Here is a 21,222-nt window from a genome sequence, read left to right as displayed (position 1 = left end):
AGATGATGATCCATGATCATATGCGGTCATATGTGATCATATATGTTCAGGAATAGTCATATGTGATCATGACTGAATTTAAAACTAACCCGATGAAGAGACAAAGGAAAACCTGAAAGACATGATCAGATATAGTCGCATGTGACTATGTATGAATGTTAGAATAATCATATATGACCACATATTGTCAGATACAAGTTGACAACTCAGATATGATCATGTATAATTAAACATGGTCATAAATACAAATATATGAACATATATATTTGATTATAATCATATATAATCACCTGCTAATTGGAAAATAGTCATACATAATTACATTCATGAAATATGAAGTTTAACTAGGTTAAGCGTGATCATATATGATCACACATAGTTATATGCCATCATATCACGCGTGACTTTAAAGCTTGTTAATCTTAATCGTATGCATACGGCTGTGTTATTACATCTGATCAGATACGATTATCCTTTTTTTTTAAATAAAGTAATAATAATAATAATTATAATAATAATAATAATAATAATAATAATAATAATAATAATAATAATAATAATAATAATAATAATAATAGTCATAAAATAATATAAATAAAGGAATAAAATAAAAAAAAATTATAATAAAATTGTTTTTTATTTTTTTATTTTTCTACTCATGAAATTGATTTTTTATTAATAATTGCATAATCATATAATACCAATAATAATAATAATAATTGATAATAAAGACAATAATCATATTAATATAATAATAATAAAATAGAATAGTAATAATAATAATAATAATAATAATAATAATATTGATAATAACATTGGTAACGGTCTTAAGTAATTTTTCTAATTAATTCTTTTTTAATTATTCACCGTCTTCTCTCTTTTTTTTTTTTTTTTTTTTTTTAAATAATTCCATTATTTTTAATATTTTTTTCGAGACAAGACGACGTTGGACCATTTTCTTTGAATTATAAATTAATAATAATAATAATAATAATAATAATAATAAGAACAGTAATAAGAACAATATAAATCAAAAATGATTAAAATAATAATTATAATAATAATAATAATGATAATTATAATAGTAATAATGATAATAATAATAATGATAATAATAATAATAATAATGATTATATCAGTAAAATCAATAATAATAATTTTAAAATCGGCGGATTGAGAAATATATAACATCAACAGACTTAATAATCTAATTAATCAATAACATTTTAAAAATCACGTTAATCATTTATACAAAGAAAAAAAAAAAAACGAATTATACTTTAACCAAAAATTAATTAGATTCCACGAGTTACCATCAGTTGAAAAAAAAATATAATAATTTTTTCTTCAAGGTCCTCGTAGAATCCCATTAATTTTTAACCTAAAAAAAAAAGACATTGCACTGGTATCGAACTGGGTCACGCCCCCGTCGAACTTTTGATTAAATAACGCGTAATTTAATCCCGATTAATCGGTCAGTAATTTAATAATCGACCGCGCTGTTGCCCGCTCGGAAGACATTATTATAATACACTACAAGAGTCTTTTGATTAAGCTCTTCTACAAAGAAACTATCGGATTAGTAAAAAAAAAGTTATACCATCAGTCGATAATGCAGTTTTCTCACTTTAGCTTGATAATGCCCAATAAGTCTGTAGGCAGGACTCGTTTCGTTAAAGTTAAAGTTACTTAGGGATCTAACAGGCTTAGCCATGAAAAAATCCTACTTACACATATTTATACGTCATATATATTTATATATATTTATATCGATAAATCTTTGCTAGTACTAAATTAAAAATCACTTTTGGAGCGTCATTTTGGCAAGACTACTTAGCTAATGAACCCTCTAGTAGTCCCACGTCTCTTCCGGTTCGTGTTTAACTTCTTTGGGACTGTCGGCGCTAACCTCTAACGGTCGCGGAGACTGAGTCGGGGAGTTCTGCCCGGACTTGAGACTAGGGCTAGGAGTCGGGACATCGCGTTCGGGCGCGTTAGCTGAGACTGAGGATGCCTCGGAAGCTGCGTCGTCGTCGTAGCGGTCCTGAACGGGGGTCGGCTCGACGCGGACAGTCTCCTCGGTCTCTCTTTTTACTCCATAGTCATCGGTCTTCATGACGCAAACGCCATTTATTATCACCTCGTCTCCAGTGCGCGCAGGTTCCTGCCACTCGGGGTTTACCCACTGGGGTGCTGCAGGCTTGCGACGGCTGGATCGACCGGTTGCGGGAGTGCTAGGTGGTTGGTTGAGATCAGGTTCGCGTTTTATGCTGCCCGCGGAAGCGTCCGAGTCCTCACTGCCAACGTTGCTCATTCCGTCATCTCCGTCATCGTCCTCGTACTCTGGATTTGGTTCGCGTTTCAACGAACCCATGGATAGATCTAATCCGGAACACTGTTCCTTGAGGGCATTGGTCATCAGAGTGGCCAGATTTGGGTTAAAGTACGGGGAGTAAGGTATGGGCATGTTCCCGAGTCCCAGTCGATCCTTTTGGATCTCGAGGAGTCTTTGGTTGAGAAGTAGGCGGAATTGAACCGGGTCAAAAGGCTGTCCAGGTTCACGTGGCGACTGAGGCTCTGGTTGTCCGTGAGGCGTCTGCTGCTTCAAACGCATTCTGTGATTGTGGAACCAGTTGGTGATGGTCCTAGACGAGAGCGCCAGCTCTCCGGCAAGGAATTCGATAGTTGCAACATTGGGGTATGGATCTAATGCGAAGGCCAGTCTAAGAGCTTCCTTCTGCTCTTCGGAAAACAAGACTCGTTGCTTTTTAGCTGATGGTGGGCCTGGTCCAGGTGACGCTGCGTGATAGAACTCAGCAGTATCATTACTGGATGTGTCAGAGCTGTTGTCGTGTCCTGGTCCACTGCTGCGTCTTCGTTTGTTGGCCTCGCGTCTCTCGTTTTTCAGTGCTTGGAGTCTGTCGACATTGTGAGCATCCGAGAGCCAAAGTTGCATGCGTATGAAAGGCTCGCGACCCTTGATACTCAGCATGTGCCAAGGCTTTGGTTTACTGAGCAACTCACTGACCGAGCCTTGGGAAAGACCTAGTACGGCTTCACCAAAGATCTTCTGACCAATATTATTAGCTAGCAACGCTTCCTTAATTTTAGTAGTAATGGTCTGTGTGTCCAAGTCCTGGGTAAGCGCTGCCATTTCGTAGACACTTGGAGATATGTGTGGATGGAGACTGCGTAGAGGCGAAGTCATTTGATGTGGTGAGTGCAGACCCATTTGCTGTTGCTGCTGAGCCACTTGCTTCTTCTGCAGCTCCATAGTCAGCTGGACATGCGGATGATGACTCGTAGGCGTCAGCATCATTGGCGGAGGTGGTTGAGGATGTTGTTGATTCGGTGGTGGTCCCAACTGCATCTGCTGCTCATGCTGAGCTGCCTGAGCTGCTGCTTGGGCCGCAGCTTGAGCCGCTGCCGCTGCCTGGGCCTTGGCAGCATTCTGCAGTTGTTCCTGCACCAGCTTAGTCGGTGGCATCGGCTTCATTGGCGTTCCACAAGCTGTAATATCAAATCATAAGTTAGTCAACTGTGCCACAGTGAGAGAGTTGCGTTGAAAGTGATGAGAATGGAAATAAAAAAAATAAAACAATGACCTGAGTTAAACTTACGAGGCAGGCCGCCGTAGCCACCAGTCCTCATCAATTTCTCTGGTGCTATCTTGTATTGGCTTGCGACGAGCTTATGGACTGCCTGTTCATCTTCCAAAAACATCTTCATGCGTATGAAAGGCTCACGGCCTTTCTGGGTTAGCATGTGCCAGGGTTTTGGTCGAGCGAGAAGGTCAGAGACTGATCCTTGACTCAGTCCTAAAACGGACTCGCCAAACAATCTCTGTGATATGGAATACTGTGACAATTGCTCCTTAACCTGTAATTCAAGGAGGTACAAAGGTTAGGGAATGCCTGTACTGTTTAGTTTATTAAAATGAACTTACGTATTTCCTTACCCTCTTAACAATATCCTCGGTATTAAGATTATTGTAAAGATCAAATTGCTGCTGCGTTATTGGTGGCAAGACGGCTTTCAACGGCCGCTGGTTTGATGAATGGTGGGTCTGGGTGGACGGTTGGCTGATCAGACTGTTGGTGATCGATGCCATTCGCTGTAGAGGACTCGCAGCTGCTGCACCAGCAAATTCCTCACTTGGATTGATTGCTGGTGGAAGAATAGAATTGCCAAGCGGTGAGCTGGCACTAGATCCCCCAGGAGTTGATTGAGTCCCAGGTTCCTGTTTAGGTCGGACAAGAGAAAACGCGCTGCCCGCATGCCGCATTGCTTCCTCCATCTTCTCTTTCTCCTCCTCTGAGACTCCATTCATTAGCTTAGTACGTGAGTCTACTTTGCCAAGACTCAGGTCTTGGACTCCTGCCCCATTGGATGACAGGTGGTTTTGGTGGAGCGCTTGCTGGTGAAGAGCCAGAAGACCTGGGAGTGTTGGCAGACCAGGGATGCCCGTCAGCGTGGCATTTTGACCAGGTGCGGCGTTGAGCTTCTGCAGCTCACGGTGGTACGCATCCAAGGCCATTCTAATGTCATCTTGGGTGCGTTCCATACCCTGGAGACCCTGGTTCGCGCTGAAAAAATGTGAAAACATCGCACTACGATTAATTGCGTTACGATGCTGTCCTCATTGAATTTCAATCGGGCTGCTAAGGGAGTGATTATTTAAACCCACGAGTCACAAAGTTTAAGAACTGCGATAAGGGGATTTAAACATGAGAATAATTGCTGATATTTTACCTGGGCGCGAAATCACGTGGTCCGCGCAGATCATCAACACGACGACCCATCAATTTAGCCAGCTCCTCTTGGTAAATCCTCACAACTTTTTCTTGGGGAATGTCATCATTTTCGTACTTTTTGATTCGACGATTCTGGCTGTCGTACCTGTCTTTGCCGAAGGGACTCGGGCATCCTAATCGACTAGGACTCTTACTGTCAGCGTCATTCGAGGTATCGTGCTCACGTGACAGATGTTGTAGATGCTGACTCGACTCATTGAGCATATGGGCAATTCGCTCGTCATTAATGTCCGTCGGCGCACCCTCCGTTGGCCCACGTGCGAATGCTGGGATTCCTTGTTCTTTCCCTGAAACATAATCTATAAGTAAGGCACAACTTGCGGTGTATTCTCATTGATTTTTGGTTTTCTTAATATTATTTATTGGATTGATAAAACTACAGGTTCGATGAAAAATGATACCTAGTGATTCTAATTACTCTTGATTTTAAGTAAAAGAAATTTTTTTTCAATTCGCGTTCTTATGCCACGTGCCCGTTTCTCGAAAACCATTCGCCTGAGGAAAAAATTTAATCAGACAAAAATTGTAGGGAATTAAATTTCCATTGGAACCAATACCGACAACCCATACTTTGTTTTGATATTTACCGAAAAATTACTCATAAACCGTAAAAATATAAATACCCAATTTTAAATATCTGAGCTAAGACATTCCACTTTAATGATTGAAAAAATACATCATAAAATTGGATGTTTTAAAAGTTATCATTAATCTACGTTTTAATAAATAATAAATTACACAAAAGTTTGTTAATTATATCGATGATTTATGAGGTTGATTATTATGATAGTCGCTGATAAAATAGAGTAACAGTAAGTTGACTAAATAGCCGTCGTGTGTCGGAGTTTAACGACTAGGAGACAACCGCCCAAACTCTTCTCTTCTTAGTCATGGAGTAGAGCGAGAGTTTTAGAGTAAGGAGTGAGGCGAACTTGTCATTAAAGACTTCATTGTAAGCCAGGTCTTCTATCATCAGTCTTTCGCTTTACTTCCAACGTTTAGTAGTTTTTTTTATTTCCTTTTAACCATTTCCCCGAAATAGTCTTGGGATAAAAAATCATAAATGGGAGAGTTATATAAAGATGAAATATACATACATATATGTGTGTATAAATATATATGTGTACATACATATATGTTTTATTAAATAGTCGTTTCGGTCCGCGGCGATTGGCCTTGATCGTCGTCGCTGGGATCGAATTAAACAAACATCAGGGCCCTGGTTTTAAAAAGGAAGGAGATGTCCGTTCGACGAGGTCTGATTCACATTAATTACTTTCGAATTACGCTTAACTATAAAGGGGATAATGAAAAATACTTACTAAGTCTTTTAAATACATGTATGGATATATATTTTTGTATATACATATATATGTGTTATGTGTGTGGATTGTAACTGCGTAATGACTACAATGAAATTAAACATCACGTTGGGCAATCAGTAACAAAAGACTCCTCGAGACACAAAAACTTTTTAAATAATGATGATAATAAGAATAATAAAGCAAGACTTATTTATGGTTATTGTTTAACGTGGGAAACTGAATACTAAAAAAAGTTGCTTAAATATCTTGTGATTACGTTATTTTTTGGTATTTTGTTAAATTTTGTAAAAAAAAATTTTTTTAAATATATCGATTTTTTTGATTCGATATATGGTCGAACTGATAAATTTCGAGAATGATTGATTTTATAAATCGATCTTTTTTATTTATCGAAGACGGTACAATCAACATATCGATGACAGTTCAATCGTTATATCGACTTTCGATGCATTGAAGACGGAATATATACAATTGATAAACTGACTACTGACAGTACAATCGATATATCGAAGACAGTGCAATCGATATATCGATTTTATATCAATCGATATCCAAATCTAAGAGAACATCGAATCAAATAAAAGTCTATATTTAAATTAAAAATTCTATTTAATTAAAAAATTCAGTCATAACATAAATTTTTTTTTTAATTTAAAAATAATTAATAACGGTAATTATTTATAAATATATATTATAATTATATAAAATTTTATATCTTTCTCTGAGAATTGTATTGTTAAGAAAAAAAAAATTATATATAAAATAAAATTTCTCTGACAAATTAGTCTTAACGTAAGTCACAAATACAGTTGAGTTAATTAGCAACAAGATTTTATCATTTTACGAGTCTTGGTTTTTCATTTCATTACTATTATTATTATTTTTATTGTATGTATCTTATTCTTGTGAGCAGTGTTTGTGTAGACGTTATTATTGTACTGAATGATTGAAATAAGTTAGACGAAAATTAAAAGAAGTTGATAATAATAATGATAATGACGATGATGATGATGATGATGATGATGATGATGATGTGCGCAACAATGCGCGGCGAACCGGCTCGCACGGATACTAAAACTCTATATTCTATTACTGTATGTTTATATTATTTATGTACCGATAGACAATCTTTTTAAGCTCGGTAACAATTGTATTTCTCAATAAATAATTCTTATTATTCGCTCAATAAAAAAGAAAAAAAAATCTATATATAGAAAAATTCACACGAAAACAATTTGTCGTTTTGTAATTTTTTTCATCACTTTTTTCACCTTTCTCACCTCAAAGATATCAGAAAATAAGAAAGAAGAATTTCTCAATTTAAGAAATTTCAATTTCCGTTAATTTAAAAAATTTAAATTTTTGACATTTTCCCGCCTATATTTAAATAAAAATATTGATGCATCGAATGATAGCAATCGATGTATCGAATGATAACAATCGACATATCGAACGATAACAATTGATATATCGAACGATTACAATCGATATATCGAATAATAACAATCGATGTATCGAATGATAACAATCGATATATGGAACGATAAAAATCGATAAATCGAACGATTACAATCGATATATCGAATAATAACAATCGATATATCGAATACTAACAAGCGATATATCGAATGATAAAAATCAATATATCGAATGATAACAATCGATGTATCGAATGGTAACAATCTATGTATCGAATCACGATATTAATCTATCGATTAAATTCATCAACTTATCGAATAAGACCGACATCGACTTATTGAATCGAATATAATCGATATTACGTCACATTAATCGATATATCGAATCGAACAATATCGATAAATCGAATCGACTAAAATCGATAAATCGAATTGAACAAAATCGATAAATTGAATCATATACATACGATATATCGCATCTATAAAGTCAATATACAGCCTAAAATCGATAGATCGATTTAAACAAAATCGATTTATATCGATATTGAAAATTACAACAAAAAATCGATACTTTTAAAATTTCAATAAAATTAAATAAAATTTAATCAATCGTCTAGGCGTTGACTTCAAAAAGAAAAAAAGATCCTATTAATAAAAATAAATTAAAAAAAATAGAAAGCCGTTCAATCGCGATAAAGGGGCTCGTTAGCGCGCAAACAAACCGCAAACGATAAAAGGAAACTGAGTAAAGCAAAAAGTAATAACAATAATAAAAAATTATTCGATATTGTAATTTATATATTCGAGTCTTTGTCTCATTGTCTTATGCTCGGTTAAACATTTTTTTTTCGCGAGTATTGTATTAATATTTCAATTATTATTTTTAACATTTCAAGGGTTTAAAGACAAAAGTTATTGAGATTTGTCACTCGACGATAATAGAAAACCACGAGCGGCTGCCTCTTATTCCCAATTCTGTGGCTCCTTGACTTCTGAGGGACTTCTTGACTGCTATGAACTAACTCTCTACTCGACAAACTTTGTGGTGGCAATAACAACCCATCGATTGCTGATTCCTCGATATTTTATTGCCCAATCGAAATTAAAACACGTAATTTATCATTTACTTTTAATTAATGGCCATTTTTATTTCTTCCCGTTTTTAATAAATGACAAAAAAAATTATCAGTTACAGCCCAACGGAAACCGACAATCCATTGACGCACGACGATATGTACTCATTAGCTGTCCCGACTAATATTTGCCTCATATTTTAAACATTCCACCGGATATCAACAAGGACACTGATATTTTTTATTGTATCAAAGAATGTAGGGTATAATGAATCGTCAAAAAATATATTACGCAATATGTATGCTAATAAAAATTAATCTAAAGTGATTAGATACAAAAAACCCAAGTTTTTGCAATTCACGTTTTTATGACGACTACTAATATCCCGGAAACGGTTGACCGTACGACTAAATTTGTAAGGACTGAAGTTGTAGAGAGTTGAAAATCCTCTGGGAAGAGTACCCACAACTCATATTTATTGTCAATATAAACCGAGTAATGAGCAATTGAAAAAAATCATAATGTTGATATTTCGAATTACCGATTGCTTTATAATCTAACCTAGTTTATAGTAGATATTTAAGCTAAGCTTAGTTTGTATTTATTTTAAAGAATTTAATTAAAAAAATAATCGGCTCATCTTACCCCGGAACTTATTAACTCCCCTCTTAATTTAAACCCAACAAGAGAGTAAGAGTAAGAATAACGTGAGATAGACATAGAAACCCTCAAACCCGTCAAACCCCCAACTACGTTCATCTCTTACTTCCTCACACCCTGCAGCCTATTCCCAGGAGCTATTAGTCTAAACAATATGGCTGCCAAAAGCAGAACAATCAATAGCGACCAGGTACCCAACTGGTTTGTATTAATTAAATCAACATCAATTAATCTTATCTACGATTATTTATTAAAATTATATATTATCTCGTATTAGATGATAAAATGCATGTGCTAAGTCATTGGCAAAGGTTGGATTAGTAAGCGTTGGGTTAATTATTAATAACTGTTAAATAATGACTCATGACATGGCGCTTCAATTTTAATTATGGCCGAAATTGGCCCACATCAATTTTGCCCGAAATCGACCCAATTCATAATACCCCGAAATCAGCCCAGTGAAAATTAACGGGCTAGTTGTAATTTAAAAGATCAAGAGATACATTCCAAGAAAAATCCAACCGCTGCCAAGGACTTGGGTAAGGGATCAATTTAGGTACTGGTTAGGTGATGTAACAAGATTAATAACTCACCTTTCTTGGGTATCAAGGACTTGAGTAGCAGTACGGCATTCTCATCGCATGCCCATCCGTGCATTTTACGATAGCTGTCACGTCCCTTCTCCGTAAGTTTATCCCAAGGTTTAGGTTTACTCAGTAACTCACTAACGGTTCCTTGACTAAGACCCAGTACGTATTTGGCAAATAATCGCTGCCCAATATTGTGTATTGACAGCAACTCGCGCACTCGTCTTGCGATATGTAGAGTGTCCAAGTTTTGGCTGGCATACTTGTCCATATTGTATCTCAGCATTTCTTGGAGACGTGCCTCCATGGGATCACCTTTTGGTATTAAAGATTCTCCAAGACGGCCAGCCATGCCTGCAGCCCCAAACTCGTCGCCGAATCGGAACGGATGGTTACGATCATCAAACCTAAATGGTGACTTAAGTGTGTCAAGGACACTCAGTCCAATACTGTTATTGTTTGTCAGATGATGGCTGTTGTTATTATTGTTGTTGTGACACTCATCGGGACTCTTGGGCGCCATGATCAATGAGCCATTCATTTGACTGAGACTACTGATGCTGTTGCCTTCTAAGATTGCTGAAGGCTGCATAAGACTTGATGGAGATGTCAGTGCACCTGTTGAAGTGGGTGTCGGTGGAGCTGGAGTCTCGTGACCCGGAATGGGCGTTGGAGCTTTTTCAGACGCATCAATAACACAGCTGGTGATTGGAGTTACTGACTTAGCTGGCGCTGGGTTGATCGAGGTGGATGTTGACGTCGTTGATGCTGATGATACTGGATCTGTTGACGGAGACGGTAGATGATGATTTGATGATTGTATTGCTGCGTTATTAACTTGTGTAGATGCTATTGTAGCTATTGGTTGGGCGCCAATGGTGGATTGGGTACTCTGCTGAATATTTAAGGATTGTACGGCCACAGAGGTCGATGTGGTCGAGGTTAAGGTCGAGGAATTTGTTTGCTGGCTCATTATCGAACGTTCGAGAGATCGACGCCAATTGGCAACGATCTCTTCGCCCAAAAATGAACCAAAGGTCTCAACATTTTGGAGCGGTGGTGGAAATAGGATACTTTGGGCGCCAGTTGGCGTTGGAGTTAGGCGAGTTGATGTTGATGTGGTCGATGGATGGGTTCCAGTTATGGATGCAGGTGTTGTACTTCTTCCACCACTAACACTACCAATACCAACACCTCCCGTGACGTGGGGTGACGCGGTCGAGGCGCGATGCAGGGGCGAAGCGAGTCCACCTGCAACCACCAAATAGTTTTTCATTCACCGTTTCCCAATTTATACCCACGAAACCACCTCGAGCTTTTGTTGGGGATTATATTTTTTATGTGATTTGAATTGAGTCTATTCTAATCCAGACTCTCCTTCAAATTTCGTTCTTGATATTATTTTTTTTTTAAATCTCTCAGGGCATTGGCTATTTTTCCAGAGTCAAGAAACTGGAACTTTCAAGGACTAGGAGCCCAAGGGGTCTAGGAGCTTAGAATTTTCACGGAATAAGGAGTTGAGGAGCTTAAGAGTTAGGAATTCAAGGAAATTATCCAGCAGAGGTTAAAAAAAATAATAATCTCTTTGCTATCACCCGATTCTTGAAATCGATTTCCAGACAAAAGAATTAAAATATAACATATCGATGGATTCAAAGGGATACTTAGGATATTGCGGCCAGAGTTAGTGCATTAGCGTTATTACAGTGCCGATCATTTAATATAAAAAAGAGTAAAGATAAAAATATAAAATAAATATGATTTTATTGAAATAAATGATTGGTACTGTAAATACATAATTTAAGTGTGGAATGAGAATGGATAAGCGATCAAGTGAGAATGACGTGGAGACAAAAATAGAGTTAAGTGACACAAGAGCAAGCAAGCCGAGTTATTTTTACGATTGCGTCTTCATTTTATTTATTAATAAATATTTTATTGCTATTTTTTAAAAATCAGCCCCTTTATTACCAGAAGAAAGAGAGTCAGGATTAGTAACAGCCATTTAATTATTATTTTAAACCTCAGTCTTTTGTATAAATAAGAAAAAAATAATAATAAAGATCTGTTTGCTTTAACGGAACGGTGGGTTCACGTGCGTGTCGCGGCATAAAAAAAAAGTGGTCTATGAACAAAATGATTGAATGAATGTAGTCTTTAAATTATCTGCTAGTTCATTGAACTTTATTAATGTGTACGAGAGAGTTTATTTATTTTATTTATTTATCAACTTGTCTAGCATAAATAATAACATGTAAGGTAGAGAGTAATTTAATATACATCATCAAGTTGATCAATGATCGTGTTATCACATATTTATGTTGGGAGTCATGAATTGTTAGCTCGATAGTGAATCGTAGGCGATTAGAAAAATATGGAAAATGAATTTAAAAGTTTTAAACTTACCGACGGTATCAGGTGTAGTCGACGGCTTTAAGGTCTCGGCCTGCTGGAGAGCTTTGCTTCGCTCCATCAGCAAGTGTTCGAGACTCTTGCCCGGTTCCCCCGTGGGAATCTGTGAGAGATCAACCGAACGCAGAACACTTATTTCGCGCTTAAGATCATCGTAGTCACGCTGCCGGTCAAGCTTTGCTTCCAGTCGGTTGATTTGCTGTCGTCGGGACTCGAGCTCTTCTTCAAGCCGTGCTGTGGTCGCAGCACTTGTTTCTTGAAGTCTTTGTAAGTTTTGTTGTAACCTCGTTACTTCTTCTACCAATTGGTTAATCTGAAATTGAGCAGAAAAATTTTCCTGGTTAGAATGATTCCTAACATGGGCGCAATACGCTTACAGTTTTATAATGTGGGTTAAAACGCCTTGTATCGATTATTGACAATAAGGTTTAATGAATTTATATACATATAATATATACTTTACCTTCTAATACATACAATGTAAATTAAATCGATGTTAAGTAGAGCTTACAGCAAGTAACAATAAAAGAAACCACCGATCGATTGAAATAATATCATAAACCTAATTCTCACGTTATCATGTATTAAAAAAACGTAATAGCGTCATCGATGTGTGTATAGCGTGGTCTTTGATCGACGGGCCACGTCGTCTACTTATTTATACCTTCAAATCAACGGACTGTATCGACTGTTTAATAAAAACCTATGAATCGCTAAATTCGACTAGTTATTTACAAAAAAATAATGGCTCGAAGGACCAAAGATGTTGTAATTTTGAACTGTAACAGATTTCAAAGCTTGTAGATGTAAAAAGAAAGAAGAGAATTAAAAAATTTAGAATGTAGGTTAAAGTGTAATAAAGAGAATTGGATTTAAATGCTATCAATACGCAATATATTTGCACGAGTAATCACGAATGCGTTTAGCGTCCCGTGTGCGAATAGGTAACAGAGGGTTTGTGGGAGTTGGGAGGGGTGCAGCAGAGGTTCGGGATCTAGTGGAAACAGGAGTCAGAAGTGAACGGTGAACGGGTTTCGGATGGTGGTAAATGCCGCGCTGGGGTAAACGATCGCAGCAATTGTTTTCTCCTATTATTCGCATTTCCGCGTTCGGTTTGGTTCGATGAGTTAATCGTGGACCTCAATTTTCCACCTACATTCAACATGTATCTTGATAAATTATTATTTAGTTGACTTATTATTTGGTCGAGTTGATCAACTGATTGTTTATTTATTTATGGATATTTTTTTTATTTGATCGATTGAATTTATTAGTGGTTAACACTGCAAGAGATCGATGAACCTTGACGCACGAACTTGTCTGTTTGTAGTTGGTTTATTTATCCATTGGGCGCTTTAACAAACGGTAGTACATGAGAAATGAGGTAGCAGAATTATATATTACTGTGTGTGAGGGCTGTGTTATAGGAAAATGAGTTAGACAGAGACAGTAGATTACGTGTCGATTGTCCTCAGTTTACAGAATCAATAATTTAACATTGCATGTTGGTTATTTTTTTTGCTTTCTATGTAATTGTCGTTGTCAACATCACAAATTAACGGCTGGGAATCAATAATGATATTAGTTTTTGTTAAAAAAAAAATTAGCCGGCCAAATTGTGAATCTTTAGGACCTCGGGCCGTCTGTTATTAGACAGATGATTAATTTACGAGTTTTTTTTTTTTTGAGTATTTTACGAAGTAAGATGGACTGGATCAGTTTTAATAAAATTTTAATTTCATCTATTGGGGTAAGAAGGGCCAATTTGTCAAAATATATATTTTGATAAATTATTAACTTGAGACTTTTCTAAGCTTGTTCCTAACTGAGTTGGAGCTTGAACAATGAGATGCGATATCAAGTGGATGAAATCTATATACAACTCGAATACAAATTTCGATCAAGTATTCCCGAGACAGAATTAATCCTACTGGGAAATAAACCCTTTTCATTGTCAGAAATCAATGATCATTTACAACACAAACTTTGAAATTAATCTAAAAAAAGAAGTATAAATCGATTCGAACCGATAATTAGAAAATGATATTGATAATCTTTGCAAATTGTTTCAGGGGAAGTGGTTGAGTGAAGATCGATCGTCTGGTGTTAATTTTCCACCTGTCCTTCCCTGAGGCTTCGAAAGCCTCCCTAATAACGCTTACTAATGACGAACACTATTAACGTGCGATCATAAGTGGCAAGTTTGTTGGAGTTGGACAACTCTTAGACGCTATCATGAACTTGAATACAGATAAAAAACTAAAAAACATCAAATATCTAACAGACGGGACGGTGGCCCGCGTCGCCAGTGGTTTCAGATGACGAATATCAGGCCGCTAGCACATCGGCATCCCCCTTGGGTTAATCCCCAAGCGAAAATTTTTCATATCTGCATCGTGACCGGGCTTTTGTTTGCCCGTCCCTATTGATCACATTTTCTCTACTCTAGTATAATCAATCTCCGTTGCGCGCACACGCGTAACCCGAGAACGGCACCCCCTTACGATAGTCGCTCACGAACCCACGCAAGTTTGTATTTTATTCTCATATATATATATGTATACATAACAACGAGGTATATATTAATTTTATCTCTGTCTTACTCCCAAGTGATATTACAATCACGTCAGAACTCATTTATGCTTATATGATTCAAGATGGCTCTTGTTTATTATTTGTTTTAAAAAGTTTTAAATGATGATGCTATAACATGGCTTTAAATTGTTATAGTGTCGTAATAAATTGTCCTAATATGGGCATAAATAATACTAACATGGTCTAAAGTATTTTAGATATGGGTGCAATCAATCTTAGCGCGGACTAAAGTGTCCTAACATGGACCGCTAAGTGTTTCAGTATGGGTATAAATAATCCTAACAAAGGCTGGAATGTCCTAATCTAGGCTAAAAATGTCAAAATGCGGGTTAAATTTAACGAATGAAACTAAAAATAAAAGTTTTATTTTCTATGATTCATTCCATCCTTACACGAAATATTTCATTCCCCTATTGTGATAAAAAAAAACTCAATTGTCCTCTCATTCTAATACCCACCATACACATACACACGCAGAAATATGTAGATATATATTTAAAACATTTATATACATTATTCCATCTCATTCATACTGCGCGTTATCTTTAGTATTGTATCTTTGTCATTCTCTTATTCTATGTTGTGCATCGTCGGACGGGTTGGTATAGTTCGGTAGCTTTGAGGGTGATAGAGAGGGAAGGAGAAAGAGTGAGTCGAAGGGTTGCCCGAAACTGGAAGTGGGAATTATGGGCAGGATTAATATGCAAGGACTGGATACGTTCGGCGGGTAGTTGAGAGTAGGAGGGTGATTTTGATGTGGAGTGAGGAAGAAGCTATGGAAGGAGTCGAAGGAACGGGTGAGAGTGAGGTAGTGGGTGCCGGTGGGCGCCAGCTAGTGGTATGAGGTATTTCGGGGTGGTTTTACTCGTACCGGGGCTAGTGTTGCTGCGAGATGGGTAGCGGTTGGATGGGAGATGGGAGATGCTAGAGGATTGAGAACGATACGAAGCATCAGTAGGTTGGTGGCGAGCTGGCACGTCGAGAGAAAGAGCTAAAGCAACCGGGAGACGAAGAGTAACAACTGATATCTCGTTGTGAGTGAAGGAGCTAGACAGATGAGTCTATACGACAATAGTAAGAATAAGAGCAGGGATGTCAGGGGGAGTGAGAGAAATAGAGAGCTCCCTTATGGGATACGGGTAACGGACACCCCTATCGATTTTACAACTCGATATATGTGAATACCCACTTGTCTAATGACTGATCGGGCTTCCAACCCTTTACCTTATACCACTCTGTACTGCCTCCGATTCTACCCCTCCCGGGCTACGGCTGTAACTTTTACCCCCTTCGGCTTATGCCGCCGATATCCAAACACCTCGATAGTTACGTACATCTAAAAAGGCCTACGGGCGGCTTCGAATATGTGTGTCTGTGTGTGTGAGCGTATAGCTGGGTTTATTGTTTATTCGATGCAATACTCATTATAATTTTGGTTCCTTGTTTTTTAATATAGTTTGTTTTATCAAGTTTGAGTTATGGGATGTAATTTATTTTAATTGTGTTATGTTGAATGGAGATACTGGATTCAAGTTACTTTTAATAATATTCCATACTACGAAAGATAATTTTATCCTCACAATGGATTTTATGCCAACTTTTTTGTTCAAAGCGTTAACTTTTAGGTGAAATTGTTGACTTAGAGATTTAAATTTGAGTTGGAAATTTCTAATGAAGTTCAAGAAAATCAATGCCCTGAAACTTCTTATAAACATGTACCAAAAAGTCTAAGCGAGGGCTAAAATTTACAAGTGGAGGCTCGAAGGTCCAAACACGATCGTCTGAGTTTAAGATACGAAATGTCTGCTTGGATGTTAAAAAGCTCAGAAGATGCTACAAAATTTAGTATAAAAAATCTGAATAATCCCAAGTGTGGATTAAAAATTTAATTACTGGCTCGAACGCCCAAAAGTCTTAATTTCGATCTAAATAATTTTTTGCATTGACTAAATAAGTCCAAGCATTGACTGAAAAAATCGATTTCCATCATCTACGAGCGACTAATTACTAATTACCGTAAAAAAATAAAAAACTACGAGTACTAATAATCTGAAAACACAGAGAAATCTCTTACCGCATATCCAAATCCTGGCAATTCAACTTCCATACCAGCCAAACTACCCATTCAATCTCCAATCGCATTCAATAGATCTCGCTCTCTATTACTCTTATTTCATACCCACGCAATCCAAATTACGAGTAGTTTATTTCTTTCCCAGATTTTATCTTTTTTTATCAGCTCCCTCCCCAGCATCACCACCTCCTGGTATTTCTGTTTGTTTTTTTTTTTATTTTTTAACTTTATTTTCATTTTTACCTTTTGCATCTCATTCTGGCTAACTAAAGCCCCCTGGACCACTACGTAGAGATCCACTTTATTCAAACTTATCAGAAAGCCGAGTAGCGAGGGAAAGAGTGGACGGACTCCCCAGAGATTCAGTATAGAACCAGTCGGAAGAGGTCCAAAAAAATGACCGCTCCCAGCTGAGGAGGGGAGTTTTTTTCAGTAAGGGGTTAGCGAACGCCTAGCCGAGTATGTGGCGTATCTACATAAGGGTAGTCTCCTTCGCATTGTGCGATCGTGCCGCTGGGGGTAGGGGATAGGACCGTCTAAGGGGGAAAAGTGGTTGGGAAGGCTGTGATATTTTATTTTAGCGTTCTTCTGGGGGCGCGAGGCTAGATAAGCCCGCTGAGGATTTATGCTTATTACGAAGCACCTTGCCGATGGGGGTTGTTACGCGTTTGGACGCGTGTAACTTATCGTTATGTTTAAACTTACTAAAAAATATGTATATTCATAATAACAACCTCGGAATAATGGCCGCTTTATATATTACATTGTTAGGGTTTTTATTTACATTTTTTTTCTTCTACTCGCAGATAACGAATTTTATAAATAATTGCAGCTGCCCTCCAATTTTTAACTTGGCGCCATACTGAGTGCTACTGATGTCAATAAAAAGCATTTTGACTAAGGCACTGCAGTAAGATTACTTCTTCTTATAATTGGGCGCTAATTTTAAATTGACCATCGAGAATATTAAGTATTTATTTGAAATTTGGTAACATGAATTGGTGGGTAGCAATTAAAAATTTTTGAACGAATGGAAATTGAACAGTAAATTGTAAATTAAAGTTATAAAATTAATATTGAACCACAAAGTCTCTGATTTGCATTATGGTCGCGGGGCGTTTATGAATACGTATCCAAGTGTGTATATATATATATATATTTATATATATGTGATATACATGGTTCGGCGAGTGCGTAGCACGGTAGAAACCATATATTAGCTTGGGATATTCACCAGAGAGAAATATTGAACGGGTAAAGAGTACTGGGTATGAGAAAGACGTGAAAGAGGTGGAGGAGATGTAGATGGAGGTTGAGGAGGTGGTAGAGATGGAGTAAAGGAGGGAGTAGAAAAGCGAACGGTAGAATACGACGATGTAAAAGAGGTTGGTATAGGATGGTGGAAAGAGGTAAAAAGGCATATATGAGTGGTAGGTATGAGAAGTGGTAGGTTTGGACGTCAGGGGAGAAGACACCGGAGATGTCTGTTCTACCATACGTAATGCTCTATGAAATTCGCAATGTCCGCAACGTCCGATATATTTATATATATATATATATAAAAAGAAGGAGCCAAAAAAGGATTGATAAAAAGAAAAGGGTAAAATGAAATAATAAAAGAATAATAATAATAATAATAATAATAATAATAATAATAATAATAATAGTGGTTAAAAAAGAAGAGTTGAAATGAGTGGAAGGTATTATTGAGGAAAGAATATTCCGGACGTGAGTTTTAAAATTTATTGGCACATTCGACGAGTTGAGGAAAAGTATTTTATAATAAATCCTATATATGAATTAAATCGTTAATTTCTTTTTGCTTCTCATTACTCATTTATTAATTTTAATATTTTAATGCGCAGTAATCTAATTTAATATTTTTTTAATGTATTTAAATTTATGACATTTATATTATTTTTAGATTTTCAATACATTTATTCTTGTTGCAGTCTAAGATCTGCGTGTAAAGGTGGTGCTTGGATACTTGGACACCTTTGGATCATAATAGAAGAATTTGAAAAAATCCGTGTAAACGTTACATGGAAATGCATGGAAATCCTATAGAAAACTATGGATTCAGTATGAGTTCCTAAATTTCCATAGAAGAAATCCATCTGTGAAACTTTGGATAATTAGATTCCCACATAGGAAATTCATATGGGAAACTGGGTACATGAATTTCCATGTAGGAAATCCATATGGAAAAGCATAAGAGATTAGACTCCTCTATCGGGATTCCGTATAGGAAACGGGATACTTGAATTCCCACATAGATTCGGCAAGGTGTGAATTGCTGTGGGAAACCATTAAAGAGTCTATAGTAATCTACGGTGAATTCCTAGAGAAAACCATATGGGAACCCATCTGAAAACGCCATGTGGGAATCTTTATAGGGATTTCCAATAGGAACCCTTATAATAGAGAACTAGGGAATGTGTTAGAACACTTGGAATAATTTAGATTATTCTGCGAGTTAGATCGGCTCAAGGTTGACGTTAAGATATTTTTAATGCACAAGCTATTATTTTAAAAATATAATAATTGTAGATAATATATGTGTACGTGTATGTATTGGAATATGTATAGCGAGGGGTATAAAACAATGAGAATCAGACACACGAGATCAGAGTGTATGTGAAAACGTCTCGCGTATATAAGCGCAAGAAGCGCGCATTAAATGTCAGAGATTAGCGGCTGAGCGTTTCGTATCGAGCTATTCTGTCAATAAGCGACTGGCAACAATGCCAACGATTCGAGAGCTGCTGATTGTGAAATAAATGCTACTGCTGGTACAGCTTCTCTGGCTCTACTACTCAAACTCCAGCTTCTGGTACTGCTGCTGTTGCTGTTGCTTCTCTTTTCTGTATGATTCTCATTCGCTTGATGGCCTTTTTGCGCGACCCTTTCCACCATTTTACCTATCACGCTCCTTCACAAACTTGCTGCCACTTTTCCACCAGCTAAACTCAAAGTTCTCATCAACAATACATCATTTTCACGCTGTCTATTCATTGTTACTAATTTTTACTAATTAATTTAGAAATATTTTTAGTCTACCAACGATGTTCTGGTTTCATCCTAGTTCCTAAAGTTGTCTAACTGGGATTTGTAGCCCTAACATCACTCTGAATTGGTTCTAAGATTTCCCAGGTACATCTCTACTGTGCTAACACGTTCTTAATAATCGTAATACAAGCTAATAATTGTATTGATGCGAAAAAAGGTACAGAAATGAGTGCGATGTCGTCTGACGGAGGCTTAAAAAGGTCAGAAATAAAATGACCCTTTTAATAAAATTACAAAATTTTATCATGACTAATTTTTAGTCACAACCCTTTTTGACTTGGTGATTTAATATATATTCAAAGCACCTTCCCTTAGTTTCGCTAGGAGAGAAACTCGAGACAAATGACAGTACAATAAAAAAAAATATAAAAAATTGCATACGTGAGAATAACGTCCCCTTACGGTTACTCGAGTTTGTTGGTCGAAGCGTCGTGGTTACGCTTGGATATGATGAAGGGTATAGGTTCTGATATAGGGGTTTCTTTTTTTTATTTTTCTAAAAAAGGGTAAGAGAAGGAACAGTGGGAGGAGAAGGCGAAGGATATGGTAGTCATATGTGGGTAAGGGGGAGGGGTGACTAGGGCTAACGAGAGATGAGAAAAGAGGTGGAACCCTCGACGAGAATACCAATAATAAAGGGTGGAGGAATAGGGTGGTTTAAACTCTCGGGATATGTCGTCGTAGTTAGTGTCCTGGTCTCCCAGTGTCCTCATGACGTCATGCTATTCTCGGTTGCTTTGTTTTTTTTTAATGCCGCTATTAAAAGTAAAATGGAGGAATATACTGATGTGACAACAAGATAGAAAGTATAAAGTTTTTTATTATTCGATGTAACCACTCACGCACATGGTCATTAAATATTTATATTTATTTATTCGTTATCATTTTTAATCATTATTGATCAGTATAATCAATAGTTTACAATAAAATCGACACGCGAGGGCTTTTTTATATTTTTTTTTTCAACGATACTATCAGTTAAAGAAAACACAACTGCGCTGGCTATCGTGAGATCTACCCCCGGGTAAGAAATCAAATTTAAAAAAATAAAAAAGGGGTCGGTCTAATGAACTTTCTCATTGATTGGCACAAATGTCGTTACGTAATATCACGAGAAAAATTTTTTATTTGCACGAGTTAGTTAGAAAATTTCAATCGCCATTTTAGTCTCAGATATGGTTTTTTTTTATTTAT

The 21,222-nt window shown here is 36.7% G+C and overlaps 1 protein-coding gene across 6 annotated transcripts in view; it reads right to left on the bottom strand.

Annotated features, from left to right (window-relative positions):
* Positions 1-988: 988 nt before the first annotated feature.
* Positions 989-21,222, bottom strand: part of LOC103577302 (homeobox protein cut) — a 126,522-nt gene continuing 106,288 nt past the window's right edge. For 2 of the 6 annotated variants that reach the window (XM_014444687.2, XM_053742341.1), the window contains exons 4-9: positions 12,285-12,603; positions 9,885-11,129; positions 4,753-5,113; positions 3,959-4,610; positions 3,606-3,879; positions 989-3,510 (exon numbers count right to left, since the gene is read on the bottom strand). In XM_014444687.2, the coding sequence (XP_014300173.1) occupies positions 1,850-3,510; positions 3,606-3,879; positions 3,959-4,610; positions 4,753-5,113; positions 9,885-11,129; positions 12,285-12,603 (4,512 nt within the window). In that variant the 3' untranslated portion in view covers positions 989-1,849. The remainder of the gene's footprint in view (positions 3,511-3,605; positions 3,880-3,958; positions 4,611-4,752; positions 5,114-9,884; positions 11,130-12,284; positions 12,604-21,222) is intronic. The other 4 variants (XM_014444690.2, XM_014444689.2, XM_014444691.2 and 1 more) reach the window with 4 other exon arrangements.

The sequence above is a fragment of the Microplitis demolitor genome, chromosome 10, assembly GCF_026212275.2.
Source record: "Microplitis demolitor isolate Queensland-Clemson2020A chromosome 10, iyMicDemo2.1a, whole genome shotgun sequence".
NCBI classification, from domain to species: domain Eukaryota; kingdom Metazoa; phylum Arthropoda; class Insecta; order Hymenoptera; family Braconidae; genus Microplitis; species Microplitis demolitor.
The sequence above is the reverse complement of the archived record's forward strand: the minus strand, read 5'-3'. Positions and strand labels throughout refer to the sequence as shown.